The 20,982-nt window shown below is 47.2% G+C and overlaps 1 protein-coding gene across 5 annotated transcripts in view; it reads left to right on the top strand.

Annotated features, from left to right (window-relative positions):
• Positions 1–94: 94 nt before the first annotated feature.
• CAPZB (capping actin protein of muscle Z-line subunit beta) overlaps positions 95–20,982 on the top strand; it is a 66,733-nt gene continuing 45,845 nt past the window's right edge. For 2 of the 5 annotated variants that reach the window (XM_050322344.1, XM_050322345.1), the window contains exon 1: positions 8,660–8,775. In XM_050322344.1, coding sequence (XP_050178301.1) covers positions 8,773–8,775 — 3 coding nt within the window. In that variant the 5' untranslated portion in view covers positions 8,660–8,772. Of the gene's footprint in view, positions 257–8,659; positions 8,776–13,597; positions 13,658–20,982 lie in introns of those variants that run through there. The other 3 variants (XM_050322342.1, XM_050322343.1, XM_050322346.1) reach the window with 3 other exon arrangements.

A 20,982-nucleotide genomic window follows, 5' to 3' on the forward strand; every position in this document is an offset into this window, starting at 1 on the left:
GGTGGCGTCATGGCTGCCGGGCCCAGCCTGGGGCCTGGCCAAGATCCGCTTTTTCTCGTAGGATTCGGTCCAGAGCGCCGTTTGCCTCGTAGGGCCCGGCCCGACACAGCCTCAGCCCGTCCTGGGCACCATCCTTCCGTCTAGAGCTCCCGCTGTGTCCCCTCAGGCTATGGCAGCATTGCCATCTCCTCGCGGGTCCCCGCGCTGGGCCCGCAGCGGCCGCTCCGCTGCCCTCAGCGCTCTCGTCTCAGCCATGGTAAGAACCCACCTGTGCTGAGGGACAGTCTCTCACTGCAGGGTTGGGTACATCCACTGGACACATTCTCGTGTAAGTGTTTCCTGGCAGAGGTCCTGCATCACCTCAACATAAGGAAGAACGTTATGGTGAGGGTGGCAGAGGAATGGAACAGCTGCCCAGGGAGGGCCTGGATTCTCCCTTTCTGGTGACATTCCAAACCCACCTGGAGATGTTCCTGTGTCACCTGCTCCAGGTGACCCTGCCTTGGCAGTGGGGTTGGACTGGGGGAATCTCCAGATGTCCCTTCCAACACCAACAGTTCTGTGATCTTTGCTGTCTGGCCTCAGCTGCTCATCAGGCCTTGAAACGAGGTCCAGGCTTGTGAAAAAACAGTGTTGTCAATCCCTGTTGATGTCCCAGAAATCACCTCATTTTAAGAGAAACCCAGGCCCCCTATCAATCTGTTTATTAGCAAAAAGGAGCTGAATAACGTTAGCAAGATCATTCTGTCATATTCCAGAAGTTATTCCATACAAGAGGTTGATAATTAGAATCACAGAATCATGGGATGGTTTGGGTTGGAAGGGACCTTAAAGCTCATCCAGTGCCCCCCCTGCCTTGGGCAGGGACACCTTCCACCAGCCCAGGTTGCTCCAAGCCCTGTCCAACCTGGCCTTGGACACTTCCAGGGATTTTCTGGGCACCCTGTGCCAGGGCCTGCCCACCCTGACAGGGAAGGATTTCTTCCTAACATATATATATATATATATATGTAAAAATTTTTTTGCTAATTGTAGATGTTGTAGGAAGGGTTCCCAGTTATTTCTGGGCTGTTGGCCCACCCTGAACAGTGCTGCAGCTTTGTGGAGCCAGGAGCATAAGTGTGAATGTCTTCAAAGCTACTCTGATGAATGTTATGTTGCAAATGTTGTGCAGGCTGGCTGGAAGGCGTTCTCTAGAAGCCTTGGGAAAAAACACAGGGTGTTTTTCGAGTACTAATGTTCCCATTCACAGTAAGACAATTTTTAGCTGTGGTTGCTTATTTTGATTGAAGTTCTGGCAGTTTTCTTTATCAAGGTGGAGGAGGCTCTGCTGCTTCATCAAACTGGAAGTTCTTTAACAGGTCAATGACAGACTACGGCAACAAAGAGAAGTGAAAAGTCCCTGAAGTTGGCAGAGTTTTATTAAGTTGTTTTTGAGGTCTTTCATTTGTCATAAAAGTATAACTGGTCTTGATCTGGAGTAAAAATGGAAGATTTTTACCTTTAATTGGTTTGGTTTGACTTCTTCACATGTCACTGAACAACCACAATTACCTTTTATTTTTACTTAGTTACAAAATATAAATGGCTGTTTTTAAAACTTTTTTTTGAAAGGCACATGGTTAAACTGAGCCCTTGGAGGTTCAAGGGGTTTCCCTGGAGAAGGCAATTCCTGTTCTCTGAGGGGATCTTCCTTTTCTCTTCCTCCCCCTGCAATTTGCTCAAATCAGTCTGCATTGCTGCATAGTTGGGATCCAAAATAGAACCACGCATCGAGTTACTTATAAAAATATCAACATGATCCAGCAGTTTTTTCCCTGAATGGAGGCAGAAGTGTTTTCTGAAACCACTGCCCCAGTGGTGCCAGCTCCACCCTCCCATTCCCAAGCAGCTCTGGGAAATATCAAGAGGGGAAAGATAACTTGAAGCCTCCAAATAATTCTTGAATTTTTATCCCCGAAATTAAATTCCTGAGGGCAGTGTTTAAAACCAACCCAGAAATGCGGTCTTCCCTTGGCAAAAACAAATGTTCAGTGCAGGCCAGTGCAGTCTCACCTCACACTTACTCATGTTCAGGGCTGTTCGGGGCTCCCTGGAAGGCCCCGTGTTTGGGCTGAGGGGAGCAGTGGTGAGCGAGGTGCTCAGAAAGGCTCACGTTGCTGGGGCTCGGTGTGTCTTGACATCCTCACCTCAGAACCTGGGGCATGAAACCCTTTCCCGGGGGAGGGAACAGTTCAGGGTAATTGTTTTCAACATTCAGTTTTCTTTGGAGAAATCACTCTACTGCTTTTCAATCCCACAGCCACTGAGGGGGCTCTGGAAAACGTTATCCATTAAGGATCTAGAGCGCATTTCCTGCACCCCTTCCCACCCCAGGGAAAAATTAAGGCAGGAGGGAATGTGTCCAAAGACAGGCTTTTCTCTCCATTGCTATAGTTACTTGGCAATTAGACCCTTGCAGTGCAATATTGAGTATTTATTGTTGTGTGACTCCAAGGTGATGTTTAGAACGTGCACTTTTGAAAAACCTCCTTGCATTTTACAGCCCAGCATGTGCCGTCCCAGGGTTCCTTCCCTCCTTGCTCCCCTCATGCTCTCTTCTCCTTTCTTTCCAGTAAATAAACGTATGAAAGAATGGAGGATGCTGAAATGAAGCCAGAAAGCTTCAAAATAATTGCTGTATTTCTCTGATAGAATTAAACTTTTAGTACATTCAGAGCTCGTACCATCAGTTTTCTTAACTGTGTATCTGGCTTGAGTTGTGTATGGAATTAGGAAGATTCCTCACAGACTTGGAGTTAGATATGGGTTAGGTTTTCAGCAGATGGCCATCAGACAACCCAGGGGCAGGACTGGGAATCTCGAATTGACAAATAAGTACAACTATTTTTCTTCCAAATTGCCTTTCCCTGGTGTGTAGTGGAAGAAGCCATGCAGAGGGCACGGCCAGTGCTACACCCAGTTCTGGGCTCTCACTTCAGAAGGACACGGAGGGGCTGGAGCGTGTGCAGGGAAGGGAACGGAGCTGGGAAGGGGCTGGAGCAGCAGGAGGGGCTGAGGGAGCTGGGGGGGCTCAGCCTGGAGAAAAGGAGGCTCAGGGGGGACCTTCTGGCTCTGCAATCCCTGACAGGAGGGGGGAGCCAGGGGGAGTCGGGCTCTGCTCCCAGGGAACAGGGACAGGAGGAGAGGGAACGGCCTCCAGCTGTGCCAGGGGAGGGGCAGGTGGGACATCAGCAGGAATTTCTCCCTGGCAAGGGTGGTCAGGCCTTGGCAGGGGCTGCCCAGGGAGGTTTGGAGTCCCCAGCCCTGGAGATGTCCAGGGAAGGCCTGGCCGTGGCACTCAGTGCTCTGGGCTGGGGACAAGGTGGGGATGGGGCACAGGGGGAGTCACTTGATAATCGTGGAGTTTTTTCCAACCTTAATGACTCGGTGATTCCATACTTGCATGTGGAGAAGAGGAGCTCCTCTGGGGCTGCACCAGCCAGAGTTCAGACCCTTTTCAACAGAACAGACTTTCTTTTAACTGTTAGTGCTGGTTGTCTGTAATGCAGGACAGGATGGCTCACCCTCACTCCAACAGATTTTGTTTTAAAACTTCCTAGCATGTTTCTTTTAAGTCTTGAACCTTCCCTAGGCTCAGTGTATAACCTCTTATTCTGTTTTTTCAAAGAATCCTATAGCATCCCTCCTCTCATTTCCCATGGGATACTAATATGTTCTTGCTCTCCTCTTTTACAAAGAATACACACCTAACTTCTCCTGCAGTTTTAAACAACATGAACTCTTTTTTCATGTTCAGAGAGCTCAGATGTGAGCAAGAACCTCCAGCTCTCGGACCCTACACTGGTGTGTTGGATTTTAACTCCTAGACATAAGACACATTCACCAGCAGGCACTGATGCCTCATTTTCTCTTTGAAAACCTTTCAGCAACCCAAGCAACAACAAGTTTAAGCCTGAAGTCTGAGGAAAAAGAAACCCCTCCTCAGCAGGACTTTGTCCTGAAATGGGAAAGGTGCCAGAGACTCCATTAAGTCTCCTGTTCCATCCTTATTGATTTTATGTGGATGGCAGTTGGATCCTGTGGGGATGAACAATAGTCTGAAGGCTGAGTTGACTTGCAGGAGGGACATCTTGTGATGCAGTGAAACACCACTCAGGCTTTTCATGGTGATCACATTCCCCTTAATTAGCACATTTTGTGTCTGTGCTGATGCTGCTTTTGTTGGATTCAGTGGGTGGTGCTGGTTCCAGCTGTCAGGTATGGCTGGTTGAGGCAGAAATTGGAAAAATGGAACAAGATGTGTCATAGCTCATTGTACTAATTCTGCTTTCTGCTGCTGGAGCTAGCTGTAAAGATGAAGTTTGCCCCCAGAATTTCAGGAGTAAAGCACTTGCATGGAAATACTGACCTGAGTTTTTGCTAACTCTTAAATTCCAGGCAAAAGCACTGTTGGGACATTTCATGTCTTTATTTGCAGTGTACTATTCTGTGATCATTATTTCGATTAGCAGACCAGAAGAACTCCTTGAGTGCTGTATTGATGAGGTTTTCTGATGAATAAGCCATGAAAAAGTGCTCTTTTCCAGCCTTTAAGCATGTTTTGCCATTTGTCCGTGTCCCTGGCTAATTCCATACAGACTCTCACTGGTGACCTATGACTGTTGTAGTAAGAACAAACCCAGGCCCTCACAATTCTCTTGGCTGGTTTATTAGCAGGCTTCAAGCGCAACGTGTCAAGGAAGGAGTAAGGAAATAGAAAGTTTTGTTTCCTTCTGGTGTATTTAATCAGCTTCTCCTTGATTCTGTTTTAATGACAGATATTATTGCTACAGTTAATGACCAAGTTGGACAGAATGTTCTCAATACTCTTTGATCGGGCTGAAGACATTTGTGAAAGCTCTTGTCTGTTCAGATTTCTGTGTTGAAAACATAAAGTTAAAGGAGAAGCTGCAAGCAGAGCAATAAACAGCATCCTAGGAAATGCAGCAGGCGTGCTGGAAAAACTGGGGAGTCCTTCAGGGCATGGACATCTTGGGTGCTGATGGAGTGGAAAAAGTTGGGTTTAACATTCTTAGTGCAGGGATGGGAATGCCTCAAACCTCACACTAAACGGGCAATATGTTGTTTTTCATTAACCGTGGTATTTGGATTTACTCATCAGTTCCTGCAGGAAATGGGGGAACTCTTAGAACCTTCATGTTCCAAGAGTACACTCAGCAAAGCTGCTTTGGGATTGGAATGGGAGACTTTTTTATTGTTTGTGTGCTATTTTGACACTGTGTACAAAGATCTCCATAGTGAGAACTATCTGTGGCTTGGAGACAGAATTCCAAGACGTTGGGTGGTGTTGTAGGTATCTTTTTCCTATATTAGTTTCCAAGAAATGCTCGGTTTTCAGCCTCAAATCAAGTGATGCTGCTGGTTTACTGACTCTGACTAATAAAACCCAGCAAGCTAAACTTTACCATTGCTGGAAGACTCTTGCAGCAGTAAATTCAATTTATGAGAACTCCTCATAAAAGTTTACATATCTTTCAAGTGCCATGAAAGAAAATGGGCAATGTGACCTAAAAAAAAGGCTTAAGATGTTTTTTTATTTAAAAAAAAGACTAGTTAGTGAAGCATGAAAGTTTTCTCCAGGATCTTGTTCCTAAGCACATTCTCACAGACCCCCCTGGTCCTGGAGAAATGCTGGAATAAACAAAATAAACAGCATTTCACCACGCATGCAGGGGGATAAAATAAAAACCACAGTGTGCTAGACCACAAACGCTTCAGGAAGTTCTGGCTGAATGTGAAAAGTACTTTGTAATGCTAATAAGTGTTTATCCTTTTGCTTCCTCGAGTGTAATCAAATGTACAGGGAAAGCACATGGGTTTTAGAGCTGCTGATTGTAGGATCAAAAGCCTCGTTATTAATTGCACATGAACCCGATGTTGCTGGGCCGTTAAGCCATCAAGTGACATCATTGTTTGCTTCCTTTGTTTACAGACCCTCGTTTTACAGAGGGTGATGCCTGACACGGAGCCTTTGGAGCACTTTGTCCTGTGTAGGTGGGTGATTCCATGCCAGGAGGTTTGGGAAATGCCCAAGGCACAGGTAATGCCACCCCACAGCACTGGCATTTATGGAATATCCCTGAATTTGCTGTATTTGGTGCCAGCCCCTCCACAGATCCCGACAGAAGGGACATCCATGGATTTTCTGCCTGCTGGGATCCACTCCACACTCCAAACTGGAGCCTGCTGGGGAGAGTCCCATCCTACATCTTAATAAACAAACAACCAAAATTCCCTGAAGCCTGTCCTGCTGTAAACAAGCAAAGCAAGCAGCTGGTCTTCATTTGAGAAAAGATGTGACATCAATTTCAGAAGGAATCTGCAGATCTCCTTAATGCAGATATTTTTTCGGAAAACAAAAAGCAGCTGTTTGTTCTTCTTTATACCTATTAACAGGAAAACAAAATCCAGGATGCATGTATGTCTTTGGCTAAGAAAAACATCCTCTTGGCCTTGACATTCATTTGGATCTCAAATTGTTTAAAATATACTGGGCTGCCTAATTCTGCTCCCACTCTGCCTCTTCAGCAAGCAAATAGGAGCTGTTTCTGTTCAAAACTGAAAGCTTCTACAAGTAGAGTTGTCACTGAATACTCTGCTTGAATTTTGTGATAAAAATAAGGAAGTTTAGAAGGGCATTGTCAAATTTAGCAATTCTGGCTTCCCAGTCCCAAGGAAGACACGTGTTAGATGTATGGAGCCCTGGAAAATGAATGAATTATCTGCCCTGTGTAATGAACAGGTTCGCTTTTCTTAATTACTGCTGGGAGGCAGCTCTGAGGGAACATAAGGACTGGAGAGGGATCTGGGGATTGTGAAACAGGAGCCACTTGGGATTGCTGCATCTTACAAACTGGGGTTAAGAGGTTAGGCTGAGGAGTAGGGGCAAAGAATGGAATTTGGAGGCCCTTGAGGCTTCTGAGATCATACGGCTGCATAGCAGAGCAAGGTCATCTCCCACCCCTGGGTTTATTGGGCAGTGGTTATGATGAAGTTCAATGTGTTTCTGTGTTTCTGTGAAGCAATACAGCTCCTGTTCATCCTGAGACCATTCTCCTGTTTTCTCTCCTTTCCTTTCTGGGTTCTTTTTGTTCCTAACTGAGGACACCAGTGAGAGCTGCTAGGTCTTCATGTGCTCGTGCAAAGTCCTGTTTTACAGTTCTGTCTCAGGCTGTTGGAACTGGATCCATGTCCAAGCAGGTCCCTTCCCTGGAAACTGGGGTTGTCCTTTTCAAATGGAAAGCTGGGGCTGGTTTGGCCCGTTAGGTTAAGGAGCTGCCGGAGCTGTTATCTCCTACAAGGTCATGATTGGTATCTGATGGAATTGAGGCACAAACACCTGTCTGAGTCCCTCCTGGTCACCTCCTGTGGGGAGGATGTGCCACAGTGTCATCTCCAAGGGACAGGCCAAGTGTGGCTCCTGATGTCAGCATTTCCAGCTTCTACAGCAAACCAAGGCAGTCAGCAGAATAATGGAAGGGCTTTTGCCTCACCACGGCCAAGTCTGCAGTGCAGAGAGCACCAGTGGAGGGTTCCTGGGATCCTGGTGCCAAAACTGGTGAAGCACCAGTGGAATTGTTCTAACAAAGCTGCAGAGGAAGGTGTTGCACAATGAATGTGGTGCTTTCCTGGGGTAACTGGCTGTATTGTAGTTCTGACATTCCCAGGTCCACAATGAGCACAAGTCAGGAGTCTGGAGTCAGGATGTCTTACCTGAGATCACTGAAATGTGAATTAGTCCTGGAGTGGAAAAAAATGTTTATTTTGTGACAGCTTGAGCAAAGTAGAAATGTTTTATCTGCTTATACACTCTGATTTCTGTCTTGTATTTGGGATCCTACTCCAGGTCACCTCCAGGTCACCCTGCCTCGGTAGGTGGGTTGGACCAGATGACCTCCAGATGTCCCTTCCGACCCTAAATATTCTGTGATTCTGTGATTCCTATCGCAGCTGCCTGAGCCCTGAGGGCATCAACCTCTGTCAACATCTGCCCACTTGCAGCAGGCACTGGCTTGCTGAGCTTCCAGAGAACGCCGAACACTTCCTTTTCACACTAATTATCCCTGGCCCTAAGCAGCCGGAGGCTGATTGTTTTTCCGTGTCACTGCAGAGCTGGCGGGTGCGTTACGAGCAGCAAAAGCAGTGGCTTGTGAAGTGCAATTCACCTCCGGAAAGCCCAGTTCTCAGCGCTGGGGCGGTTGCCACAACGTTGCTACGGGGCTGGCGGGTGCCTTCGTTCAGCCCTGAGGGTCATCTGAGTGCGTGTAACGGGCAGCAGGTCCCGCTGCGCCAACGCTCCGGCACCGATACCGACACTGACACCGACACCAGCACCGACACTGACACCGACACCGACATCGACCGAGGGCGGGCCCGCCCTGGGGGCGCGCCCCGACAGGCCCCGCCCCCGCCCCGCCCCTCATTGGCCGTCTGTCGCACCTCGCGCGGCACTTGGTGCCGCCCTCCCTCCCCCCCCGGGGGCAATGGCTCCTCCCTCCCCCCGCAGTGGCTCCTCCCGGCCCGCGCGCTCCATACTTGGCGATGGCGGGCGCGCGGGGCGCTGATTGGCGGGCGGGCGCGGGGCGGGGCTGACCCGGATGTTCCCGGGCGGGCGGCGGCGGAAGCAGCGCACGGGCCGCGGCCTCGCAGCGACAGCGACGGACCGGGAGGCGCCGCCGTTCACCCGCCCCGCGCACCCGCCCCGCCGACATGGTGAGAGCGGCCCCGCCGCGCCGCCCGCCGCCGCCTCCGCGCTCCAGGCGCCTCGCCCGGCCTGCCCCCGGGGCGGCGGGGAGCGGAGGGGCGGGCGGTGCTGCCGGGCCTGAGGGGCGGGAGGGCCTCATCTCGGGAGGGCCCGCCCGGGGCGTCGCTGCCCGGTCACTGCCCGGTCCCTGCGCCCGGTCCGGGCGATATTCCCGGAGGGAAGGCTGTGGGATCCCGGCGGGAGCGGTTCCGCTTTGGCGGCGGGTGGTACCGCCCGGCTATCGCTGGGCTCATCCGCTGTTGCTGCTGTGCTTAAATCCGAGTTCTCTCCCCCGTCGGGAGGCGGGATTGGTGTTCCTGTCCTGGGAGCTCCTGGAGGCTGCGAAATGCAGGGAAGCCAAGCGCAGCCGGAGCAGGGGGTGCTGCAGCCTGGGCTGCTCCTCCACGGGGCTCACAACTTTCCTTCCCCGAGCCGGGGGAGGGATAAAATGGGAGCTGCACAGGCCCTTCCCTGCGTTTGTGGACAGGGGCTTTTCCACAGCCCCCTCAGGGATGGAATCGCTTGTAGGAAATCACATCACCTTATGCTGTTTAGAAATTTATAATTCAGGTTTTCCAGCATAACAATTTCAGAATGTGCAAATGTATTTGATTTATAGAAGAACAACCCTGAGACCGGCAATACAAATGGTGATAACCAAACGAGTGTAATCCTTGCCTTCTTACCTTCAACCATCAGAATTTCAGAGGCAGTGCTGTATGTTTTTTGCCACCTGTCTCATGCTGGATAAAGATCTTTAGTGTCAGGTGAAAGGTGGAGAAGAGACCAGAGTTCTGCTCCTCTCATGGGTTCAGGTGCTGTGCCTGCCTTCTGACAGGAGGGAGCATCTTATTGCAGTTGTGTAGCTTCTTTTAACATCCTGAAATCTCTGAGTGAGGCCTGACTGTGGAATTTGAAATTGGGTTTCCAGCAGACTATCCTGACTTGTGCCATGGCAAAATTCCTCCCCGGAGAAGAGGGCAAGGAAAACAAGGAGGCTTCCACTACAATAACAAGGATGGTACCGACTCCCTTAAGGGATATAAAAACCTGCAGTCAGGGTTTCAGTATAACTGCCAGTCTTCTGAAAGAAGTAGAGCACAAATGCTTTATAAAATTTCCTGAGTTTTAAGAGCGTATACTGCCATCTGATATTTTCATGTTTAGTTATGGAGATCACAGAGGAGAAATTTGATCAGAACTTCCAGCAGGATGTGGTGGTTTCCAATACTGAGTGGACTTCAGGGAAGAACCTGTAGCTTCCAGTTTCAACTCAAGTGCAGACCCAGACTTTAGGGTGCTTCCAGGATCTCTAATTTTAGTGATCTGAGACTAGGATACAGAAATGGATCATTAAAATGATGTAATGGCCCTTTTATTGCAGAGAAGAGCTCGGGGCAGCTGGTGTGGTGCAGCACTTTGGGTCAAACACCTTCTTGGCACCACAGGGTTACCAATATCTGTGCAGAGCAGAGGTGGGACTTTGTTTCAAGTCCCTGCTCCTGGGGAGCTGAAGGGAGAACTTGGAACTGGGTCCACATTTCAGTCAGGTGCTCAGTGAAACAGGGCAGGGCAGCACATGAAGCTTGACAACTGCCTGGATGGATGTGTCTCCTGAGCTAAAAATAAACAAAATGCACTGTTCAGGGAAAGCAGGACCTGGGAGAGTGGATTGGCTGAGATTTCTGGAATTGTGGGCTATGAATGGATGGAATCCAGTTACTCCTTGTAAAAAATAAATCCCTTTTTCCAGGGTTACATAAACTGGTCTGATCATGTTAGCAGGGATTTCTTCTGCTATGCAACTGTTGAGGAAAAGGAGGACAATTTTAGGAAAATTTATGATTCAGTCAACCATAAAGTCAGTTTGTCTTGTGTAGTGCTGGCTGGCATCATCCTTGTAGGATTTGAGAGGCAGCTGAGAAGGGCAAAGATGTGGCCCAGGGGGTGTGATGTGACAGTGACACCCAGCACACCAACCTCAGGAGCTGCTCAGTCACTGAGTTTTTCAGGGAAGGGGTTGTTTGTCTGGAGCCTGAGCCCGTCTCTAACCTGGCTGTGTCCCTTTTGACACCCACCCTGTGTGAGAGCTCAGGGGATGTTTGCAATGTCCACAGCAAGGCCTTTGCATCTCGTGCCTTGTAAGAAACACCAGCTTCAGCTGTTTGGTGGAGTCTGTTTTATCGGCCAAGCCAAGAGGGTGACCTTAGCCAAATGTTATCCTAAACGGCACATTCCCAAAATAATCAAGTCAGAGGGTATCACTGGGATAGGGAATGCTGCCATTGCTCTGATGCTTAATCTTGTGGTTGAGTAGGGAAGGAAAAGCATGCACAAGCTGAAGTTGTTCAAACAGGATTTCCTCAAATGGTAAATATATGTGCTGATATGGGACTAGTTGACATCTGGGAGTGAAGCAAAATGAAAGTGCAGCTCAGCTCTTTTGAATGCCTATTTTTAGTCTTTATTACTGTAGTTGAGTTGAGAAATGACTTTCTTTGGGAAGGAGACATTGCTGCCCTATTCAGTTTGTGCTTCCACAGCTGTCAGTTTTGATTTCCTTCCATCCCTTGACTTCCCTGTGTGAAGGATTGCTGGGGAGCTTCGTGTTGCACATCACCATGCAGTGCTCCCCAGTGCTCTGTGCTGGGCCAGTTTGGCTTTGATGGACCACTGAATCCCAGAATGGTTTGGGTTGGAAGGGCCCTTAAAGCCTATCCAGTTCCACCCCCTGCCATGGGCAGGGACACCTTCCACTGGCCCAGGCTGCTCCAAGCCCTGTCCAACCTGGCCTTGGACACTCCCAGGGATGGGGCAGCCACAGCTTCTCTGGGCACCCTGTGCCAGGGCCTCACCCCCTCCTAGGGAAGGATTCCTTCCCAATAACCCATCTAACCCTGCTCTCTGTCAGTGGGAAGCTGTTCCCCTTTTTCCTGTCACTGCAGGCCCTTGTAAACAATCTACCTCCATCTTTTCCTGTTGGCTCCTTCAGGTACTGAAGGTTAGGTCACCCCCACACAGTTAGGTCACCCCAAAGCCCTAAAACTCAAGTTTATACCCAAATAGTCTATAATAATTTAGAAAATAAATATCTAAATATATAAATAAAGACTGCAAACTTGCTGTGCAGTTCCAGTACTTGTGTTTATTTTCCTGTCTGCCCTTTGGGGGGATATTTGGTCAAGTCCAAATAGCTCCTTACCCCACTAAATAAACTTGTAGAGAAGTGTTTTGTTGGGGTTTCCCCCCTGAGCTGGTGCAGACCATGGTGGAGCTTCATCAGAGTGAAATCCAGCAGTGCTTTCAGTGCCTGCTCAGGAGAGCAGTTGTGCTGGAGCAGTGAAAGGTGCCTGTCCAGCCAGGGTGACTGCAGTTTGGGGCTGTGGAATCACAGGGTAGTTTGGGTTGGAAGGCCCTTAACAGGCCCTGTAGTCCAAGCCCTCCCGTGGGCTGGGACCCCCCACCAGGCCAGGTTGCTCAGAGCTCCATCCGTGCTCAGCCCTGTTTTTCTACCTCGCTTTCATTCAATGTGGTTTAAGGATATTTAAGGATATTTTTTTTCAGGCAAAAGAGATGATTACAGAAGTAGAAGATACTGAAAATGATGTTCATCTTCTGTTTTTATTGGTATTTTTTTATTCAGTCACTTTATAGAGGGATTTATAAAGGGCATGAACTTTCCTACTTTCCCACTGAGTCATGCAAGGAGTCCTGAAATTTAAAAACCCTCAACCAAATAAATCTTTGTCTCTCTTCTTAATGCACAAGGTCCAAAGCATGTTTACCATTCAGTTTTTCCTAATCCTTTGCCACTTCCTGGAATAAGGGTGAAAAAAAAAATCTCACTTAAAAACGTGGGATTTCAAATTTTAATTTCTTTAACCACTGAGGTTTCATCCTTGAAGGAGCAATTAATATGTCTGACCAGTATAAGCTTTTCCCAAGCTTCCTGCTCTCTCTAGCTGGGCTTTACCCCACATTTTGTTTTCTGAATGGTTGTGTTAATTAGAAGATAGAGATCAAGAACTCCGGGCAGGGCAGTGGAGGTGTGGCCACTTTAAACCAGAGTATAAACTGATTTTTTTCTTCATCTTTTGTGTGATGCCTTCTTAATTATTTAATAGTCCTTGACTGAGGGGTTCATGTTGACTTTTCTGTGAGAATTGACCAAATACTCTGTGTAGATACCTGGCTGAGAGCTGTAACTCAACCACTGCAGAGTGTTAAGCTGTTGGGACTTACTGGAGCTTCAGTAATTCAGGGTTCCTGTCACCTGGACCTTGTCCCGTGGCCAGAATTCACTTATTAATCCTGATTGCCTCCAAACACGTTGTCTTGGGAAGTGGTAGATGAGACACAGGTGAGCTTTTGAGACTTCCTTCGTGGAACACAAGGGGGAATGTGGGTTGAGTAAGTTTTCAAGATGTTTCCCTGTTGAACTGAGGGAATTTATCATGGAGAGAAAACATGGGGTACTTGAGGAAGGGGCTTTGCTTGTTCTCTAATTACAATATAATTTCCCAGAACAGGTGCTGTCTGAGTAATGCCAGATGTAGTGGAATCCTCTCCTTCTCCTGAATTTTTAGGTACAACCAAGCTTTGAGTGAGGAATTAAAAACTATTCCTTATTTGTGCCCTAAATAGACTTCTGTTTGGAATTACTTTAGTTGCATTAGGTGATACCTTGTGCTGTATTTCCTGCAGTGGTGGCCTGAGACTTGGCATCAACCAGAAGCTTAACCTTCTTGTGTTATCTGGTGCTGGTGTTTTGCCCTCCCTTCCTTTCCCAGGGTTTGGAAGGAAATACTCGGCCTGCTTTGAGCTCGTGCTCCTTGTGCTGCACCTTTCAAGGTGAGTTGAAGAACTGGGGAATGGATTTGCAGGCACTTGACTTACCTGGCTGCTCTGCTCATAAATGACGTCCTTTCTTCTTGCTCCATGCAAATTAAACCTTATATTTCAGCAGTGTGCCTGTATTATTTTCAGTGCAGGGTTGGTTTAGGAGTCCCGACTGGGTTTAAACTCTTGGGACAGGACTCCAGGTGTTTGCAGCCGTGCTGCAGAGCCTGTCCTTGCCAGGGATGTGTCCCTGAGTGAGGAGAATGTCCTCCAGGACTTTTGGTTACAGAAAGTGGAGCTGAGCTCTTTCCTGGTGCATTGACTTGAAATTGCAATCACGTCCTTGTTGCAGAGTGGGAGGGTTACCAGCCTGGTGAAAGCAGAACTCAGGATCTCACAATTTTAGCAGCATCAGCTGAAACAAGACTGAAAACAGCACTTAAGAGGATTTTGTGTGTGGAAGGAAAAAGGGTTGAGACTGCACTGAAGACAGAAGCTTAGTTGCCTAAAGCCACCATAAATAAAATACTCCTTATTCTTTCAGGGAATTTTGTTTGCATTTCTTCAGGTGTTACTTTCTGTCTTTTCCATTAGACAAACTGCTGAGTTTGAAGGTGATGTCCTGCCTTCCCTGATCGTTTTTGCTTTGGTAGAGATCAGGGTTTAAAAAGCTTCTGCCTGCCCAGGTGGTGGGGTCTGGCTGTGAGCCTGGGCTGCAACCTGAGACAGGCTCCAGAAACAAGAGATGGGGCTTTTGGGGAGTTAATTCAAAGGAGGAGAGAACCACGAAATGGAAGAATGAGGTAAAATATCACTTCACTGTGCTGACCACAGCAGTTAAAGCTGTATTTCTCCACTGAGTGCTGTCACCCTGCACGTTTAGGGGTCATCACAGAGAGGTTTGGGTGTAATCTTGGCTTAGCATTGACAGTGCCCCACTGGATGGTCAAATACAGCCTCAGCAGCTGTGAGTCCAGGCAGGGCTGTTCCAGAGCTTGGGGAGGTGAAAAACTGGCCAAATGGAATAACTATTAACTTCATAGTAGAGTGAGGGAGAAATCTACTGTGGGTTGAAGGTGGCACGTCCCAGGTGAAGCTCTGCTTGTGCAGAAACTGTCTCTGCTGCTTGAATTGATTAAAAGTTCTGCAGAATTATCTGTGGTGTTGGCACACACTGCCTGTCTGCAGGTGCAATCGAGGGCAGGTCAGCAGTGGCAAGGAAAGCATGGAAAGACTTCAAGAATAGGCAAGTCTGGGAATTGAGGGAAGGAATTCTGGGAAGCATGAATATGTTGTTAACTGGAGGTGTGGTTTTCCTACTGCCTGTGTGTATGTAAAACTATGAGCTTCCTAGTTCAGAACTTGGATTCCTGGGGCAAAACTGGACTTTCAGGACTGCAGGACAGTCAGCAAAGTAGTTGGTGCAAGATCCAGGCAAAAGGCATATTAACCTACTTTTTTGACCTTTTAGGTAATGGGAGAGTGCTGAGGATGAGGCTGATGAGAGATCCCCTGTGCCCCTTCTCTGCCTCGCCAGGCATCCGGTTACTTGCCAGAGTAATCTCATGAATTTACAACCCTGGCTACAGCCTCCAGGACAGAAAGATGCTGAGTTTGCACGTAGAGCCAGGCAGCTGCAGCTCTGAGAGGCTGGGACACAGCACCATCCTGAGTTAGGGCTGTTCAGTGTGTGTGTTAGTTGTGTTGTCATGAGCATGTGATGTTTGCTGTCACCTTGGAAATACACTCCCCCTTCTGCTCTAACTATGTGCCTTTTCTCAATTTTTTTTTGATGTAATTCCTCATAGAACAAAATTTAAGTTGCAGTTGACTGCAAGGAGAACCTGGATCTGTCAGGTTGGGACCAACTTGCTGAACTTGGCTGTTTCTGCAAGAAAAAAACCTCTCCATTTCAATTGAGCAGTTCCAAAACTTTTGTGACCAGGATTGGAACATGAACCAAGAATAAAAGAGCATTTTGAAAAGGTCATTGAGCATTAACGGGATTAAAAGAAAGCATCACAAACAACGTGTTTGCAGGTGACCAGGATGGCAAATGGCAGAGTTGAATCTCAAGAGCTGATGTGTTTGTAGTAATTGTGGTTTCAATTTAAAAAAATACAATAATTGCCCTCTGTAAAAAATTAATCAGACCTTCCTTAGGGATGGATTTGGGTGGCTCCTCAGGAATATCTGAATGGAAGGCAGGAGGACAATGTGGAAACCAGATCATCAGACTGGTGAACCAACACAGGCACTACGTGGGCTGATTTCAGAGCCTGAACTAACCCAGGTCGGAGGTTTGCAGAGGGAGAACGAAGCAATGGAGGGGGAGGACGGGGGTGAGAAATCATTAATCAGTAATTTGGGATCTGCCTGCAGGCTTGGAGCTCAGAGCTGGCCAGAGGGATCCTGCAGGGTGGGGGGTGGCACTGGAGCTCTTGCAGGGTCAGGAAGAGGATCCTGGGAGGGTTTGCTGTGCATGGGCACAGACCTGCTGTGAGTCAGGGTGAGTAGGGACCGGTGTGGGCAGCTCTGAGAAAGCAAGACTGGACTGCACAACCCCTGCAGATGTGCCACAGGGTTCTGAAGCTGCAGAAAGTGGTTGCAGTACAGGGCTGAACCCAGTCACCAGGAAATACTGAGAGGCACCTGCAGTTACCTGATGCATTAGGGATTACTGAGTGGTTTCACTGCCAGTAGAGCTCTGTGGGTGTCTGTCTTGGGGATATGTACACACTCAACACCTCTCCTGGGAGCGAAACCCTTTGCAGATGTTGCAGCTTCCTCATGAAGTGTTTGCAAAACTAGGGCAAGGTCTTGTTTCAGTGCTGTGCCCTAACAGGTTATTTCCATTTTGTTTAGCTGAGATCTTCTACCTGTAGTTAGATCTAACAATATGTTATTTTGCATTAAAATCAGACTTAAAATGGGGAAAAAAGTCATGTTGTGCAGTAACATCTGTCTAATTAAATCGTAATAGCAGAGTTGGTCAATTCTACAGTCAACTTGAGTGTTTCAAGCCCATTTGTCAAAGTTAGAGATGTTTTTTGCAATCTGTGAAACTTTTTCCTCTGCAGCCCCTACTTTCCTCTTTCATGTGGGGCTAACATTGCATAGTCACTCCCTGCTACAATTTACTGGGAAATGACTTTTTGCAAACTTTATGCTTGGCACCAGATAAAAGCCAGTAAATTGCATTGTCATGTTCAATGACAAGTTTAATAAATCATTGTTTCTGTTACCCAGAAGACAAATGCTGGTGCAGAAGTCATTAGTGATCCTGGCAAAAGGTCATATGAATAGCCATTCCCAGAAATCCTTGGTGCTGGTCCGTCCCACTCTTCTGTTTGTGAGTGGTGGCTCTTTCCCTTGGAGAGGTGACGGAGACTCGCATTGGATTTATATAAATTAAGGCGATAAACGGTAAATTAGTTTTGAAAGTATCAAATATGCAAATAGATGCCAACTGGAAATGCGTCCTTGCTAGGAGGAGGTGCCAAGGAAATGTTAAACTTTTGGCTGTGTGCTGTGCACCTTTGTAGATGTGCTAACAGGAACTTCATCGAGGTAAAAAGCAGCTACAAGGAGTGTAAACCACCTGCAGAACGTACTCCTGGAGCTGCCAGATTCTTACTTCCCAAGCAATTAGGCAATCACAGGCAAGTGCCCTGCTCCAGACTATCAGAGGTTGTAGTTTTCTTCTCTGTAGATGTAAAATGTTTTGACAAGTTGCTCCATGAGATTAAGCTGCAGGCAGCTCTGGGTTATTTAGAAGCTCATGGATGGAAATGCCTCTAGTGTGTTATAACTCCCTTGATAATTGTGTTAGAGCTGAGTTGGGATGTTGGGTGATGTGCTGTGGACAGAGAACAACAACCTCAGAACCTCCTGGTTTGGAGCTAGGAACGAGGGAGGGAAGTCAGATCCAACATCGGATTGAGAGGGTGCTTGGAAGAACTGCCTCAAGGTAAAGCACAAACAAGGATCTTGCAAACACTGATCATTGAGCTTATCTGGAGAAGATCTCTTTGGTAGAAGCCCATTGCTACTGCTTTAATCTGCTCAGGCCTTGCCATAGTTGTGCTGTCAGCCTGACATGATGAGAAGTATCCAGTGTCAGCAGCTGGTGCCAAGGAAAGTTAAGCTGCCTCATTGCTCTCCTTCCCTTAGATTATTTTAGTTCCCCTGCATGAGGCTTTGGAGGAGATGTGGGAGTTCCTCATTCCTGGAGAACCTCTTTAAAGATGAGATCCCTCATGAGCTCTTGTCTGTCTGAAGTTTGGTACTTTCTGGAGCAATGTGGAACAAAAGCTGTTCAGAGTAGACCCCTCATTTTTTGGCAGGCGTGCAGGTGCATTTGCAGTGTGTACAACTGGCTAGAATTTAGAAAACAAACTGTAAAAGTGTTCTCAGTCATTAACTGGGGCTGCTGTGCTCAGTTGTATTTAAAAGTTATTTCAGAGCAGAATGAAGCAAATGATGCTGTGCAGGAGGACGTCTCCGAGGAGGAGTCGCTGACTCAAGAGCTGTGACGTGACTTGTACAATTGCTCTGTAAATAAGCACAGATTACGGGGCAACTGGGGGAGACAGTCCAGCAGCTTCTGCTAAAGCCTTCCGCTGCATCCCTCCTTGCTTTTATTTTAGTCTTTAATCCTCCTCACTTGGTACTCATGGAACGAGCAGTGTCACCAAGTGGCTGTTTGGTCTGGACCTCAGCAGATTGGGCTGGACGTGTCACTGAACACACAGCGTGGTCAGAAGGGTCTGAGGTAATAAAAGCTGCTGGATCCCATCCCAACCAAAAAAGACAAGGGTAAAAGTAGCTCAGCAGAAGGAGGATGAAGTCTGCATCAGTGTCTTGTTCTTTTAAAAATCTTTGACCTTTTATGACTGTCTGTCTTCAGGTTTTATTGCCTTTGATTGGTTCTTAAGTGTGCAATTGCTTTTTCTCCCCGCAGCACACCTTGCTGTCACAGAGCCGTGATTTATGAGTCCATTACAAATGGGTTTAGAGAGGATCTGCCAGAGGAGGGTTAATAGTCAAGGGAAAACAAATGTAGAAAAACAGATTGCAAGGAAAACGTGCAGCTGATGGAAACGTCATGAGTGCTGAACTTCCCTGGGGTTTCCTAGGTCAGACAGTTATTCCCCTTCCCATCTCACATCCTAAAAAGTGAATGCTGACAGCTGAGAAGGGAACCCTGCAACTTAACATACTACTGTACTTTTTATTACCCAAGGGTTACAATAATTCAACCCTTTGCTACAGCTTTAAGAAGTAATATTATCCTATTGTGAAACTGGAAAAGGGAGTCTTCTGCCTTTGGAGATCTGGAAGTTGGCAGGGATTAAAATGACAAGCAGGAGGGGAAGCTGGGTATGTGTTTCAATGAAAAAAAACTTAGTGTTGTAGTACCACAAAGCTGAAACATTAGTCAGACATTGCTGTTAGGAGAACTGACAGGAAACAATATGATTTACAATCTGAGGTAATTCTGCAGCATGAAAGGAAGGAAAGAGTCATTTACTGGTTGTGTACTTCTGGCCTGGAGTTCATGTAGGAAGATACTTTGCCTGTGAACTGACCACTGACCAAAAGGATCTGATGTGTGATTGCTCCAAGTTGCATCAAATGAGCATATGTTCTAATTATGATGTCTCTTCAGGTTTTTATTTTACGTCTGTTCTCTGAACACTGAGATGCCACCTTGTACTTTAAACTTGGATAACTAACCCTTCAGTTGCCAGCCTTGTGCAAAACTTGTGTGTGAAGCATCTCAAAAACCTTTGTTTTATCCGTTACATCAGGTGTGTGGCCTTTTCACCCTGATCTTAATTACTGCAGTAATTTTTAGGTCACTCAGTTGTTCTCGGCTGGCATCACTGATGGAAAAGGGGGTTGGTAGCACATTCATGCCTGGAATAGTGTTGTATTGGGTTTGCTGGTGGAAAAGATTTGGTGGCCCAAGTGGCTTATCTCCCAGAAGGGGCTAAACTGGGAGAAGCTGCCACTGCTGTAGCACTGAGCTACCTCAGCTCAGGAGTTACCTCTGAGTAGAATTAATCCCGAAACACACCCCAGAAGTGAAACTGGCCTGGGTTTCGTTTTGAAGACACTGCCCAGCTCTGTTTATTCTCAGCAATAACACAGTCAAATGAGCAGGACCCATCCCAACAAAGGTGTGAAGGCCAGGGAATTAAATCCACAGGGCTTTGTGATAAATGGGAGCAGATTCCTGCTGACTGGAAGGCTGGGAGCTTTAACTGAAGTGTTTACCGTACCTTGAACTGGAAAGGCTTCGAAATTGGGAGGGCTGCAGGTTTGTGTAAACCCTCTGAAAATATGGAATATAAACTAAGTCAGGGAACCAGCAACAAAGAGCTGTCAGAACCTGGGAATAAAGCCTGTGGATTTCTCCATGTGTGTACAGTGAAATGCCTCTGTAAAGATATCATTTAAAAGTGCAAAATACTTGTAATAACTCATCAGAGTGTTGGTGTCTGTCGAAGAGAGTAAACAAGTGTCACTGTGTGAGGTGTTACTGGCTGTGCCAGGGTGCTGATGCAGGAAAGGCTCTAGATGTGTATCTTGGGGGTGAGAACTTTGAGGTGACAGTTCTGTGCACGAGGCTCTGCAGGCATGGGGTGGGTTTGGTGCCATGGGCTGTGGCAGCTGCAGGAGAGGCTGTTGGCTCTCAGGTTTGTGCAGTGTTGGGTCAGCTCCTGGTTCCTGATGTCAGCACACTCCATTCCTGCCAGGGATGTTCCTGTGCCCTGTCCCCCTCAGCCCAAGGAGCTCTGTGGTTTAGGACACCTTCAAAAGGAAGTTCAGCTTTTTGCCTGTTTCAGTTTTTGTGATTTCTGTATGTATAGTGACTTCCTGCTTGTTTGTTTTTAATTTGTGCTTTCTGCACTGAATGACATCTCCCCATACTCAGCCTTTAAATTAAAGTATACAGCTATGCCCCTGTGCAAATGCACATTTATGCAGGTAATTTTTTACTTTTAAGCACTATTTTTTCTGATTTGAGCTTTAGCACAGAGTGCCTAAATGACCAGGGACCTGTGGCTGTTGTCAGAGGGTTTCTCTTTTGGAAATAAGCTAAACACAGCAAAAGAAATTGAAGAGGAAATGCAGGCAAAGGAAACATAACTGCTGTAGACATACTCATAACCTTTTTCCCTGTGGTAGTACCATGGGAATGCTATAGCAGGTGCTTAAGTGGAGATTCTAGGTAGTCAAACATCTTTAGAGGGAGGTTATTAAAGAGCTTTCTACTAAGCTAATGTTTTCAGTCTTTGAGACTCCTGTGATCTCTAAATCCTTCAGTG

This window comes from Myiozetetes cayanensis, unplaced genomic scaffold (assembly GCF_022539395.1).
Source record: "Myiozetetes cayanensis isolate MyiCay16 unplaced genomic scaffold, myiCay2020 scf28, whole genome shotgun sequence".
Taxonomy (NCBI): Eukaryota; Metazoa; Chordata; class Aves; order Passeriformes; family Tyrannidae; genus Myiozetetes; species Myiozetetes cayanensis.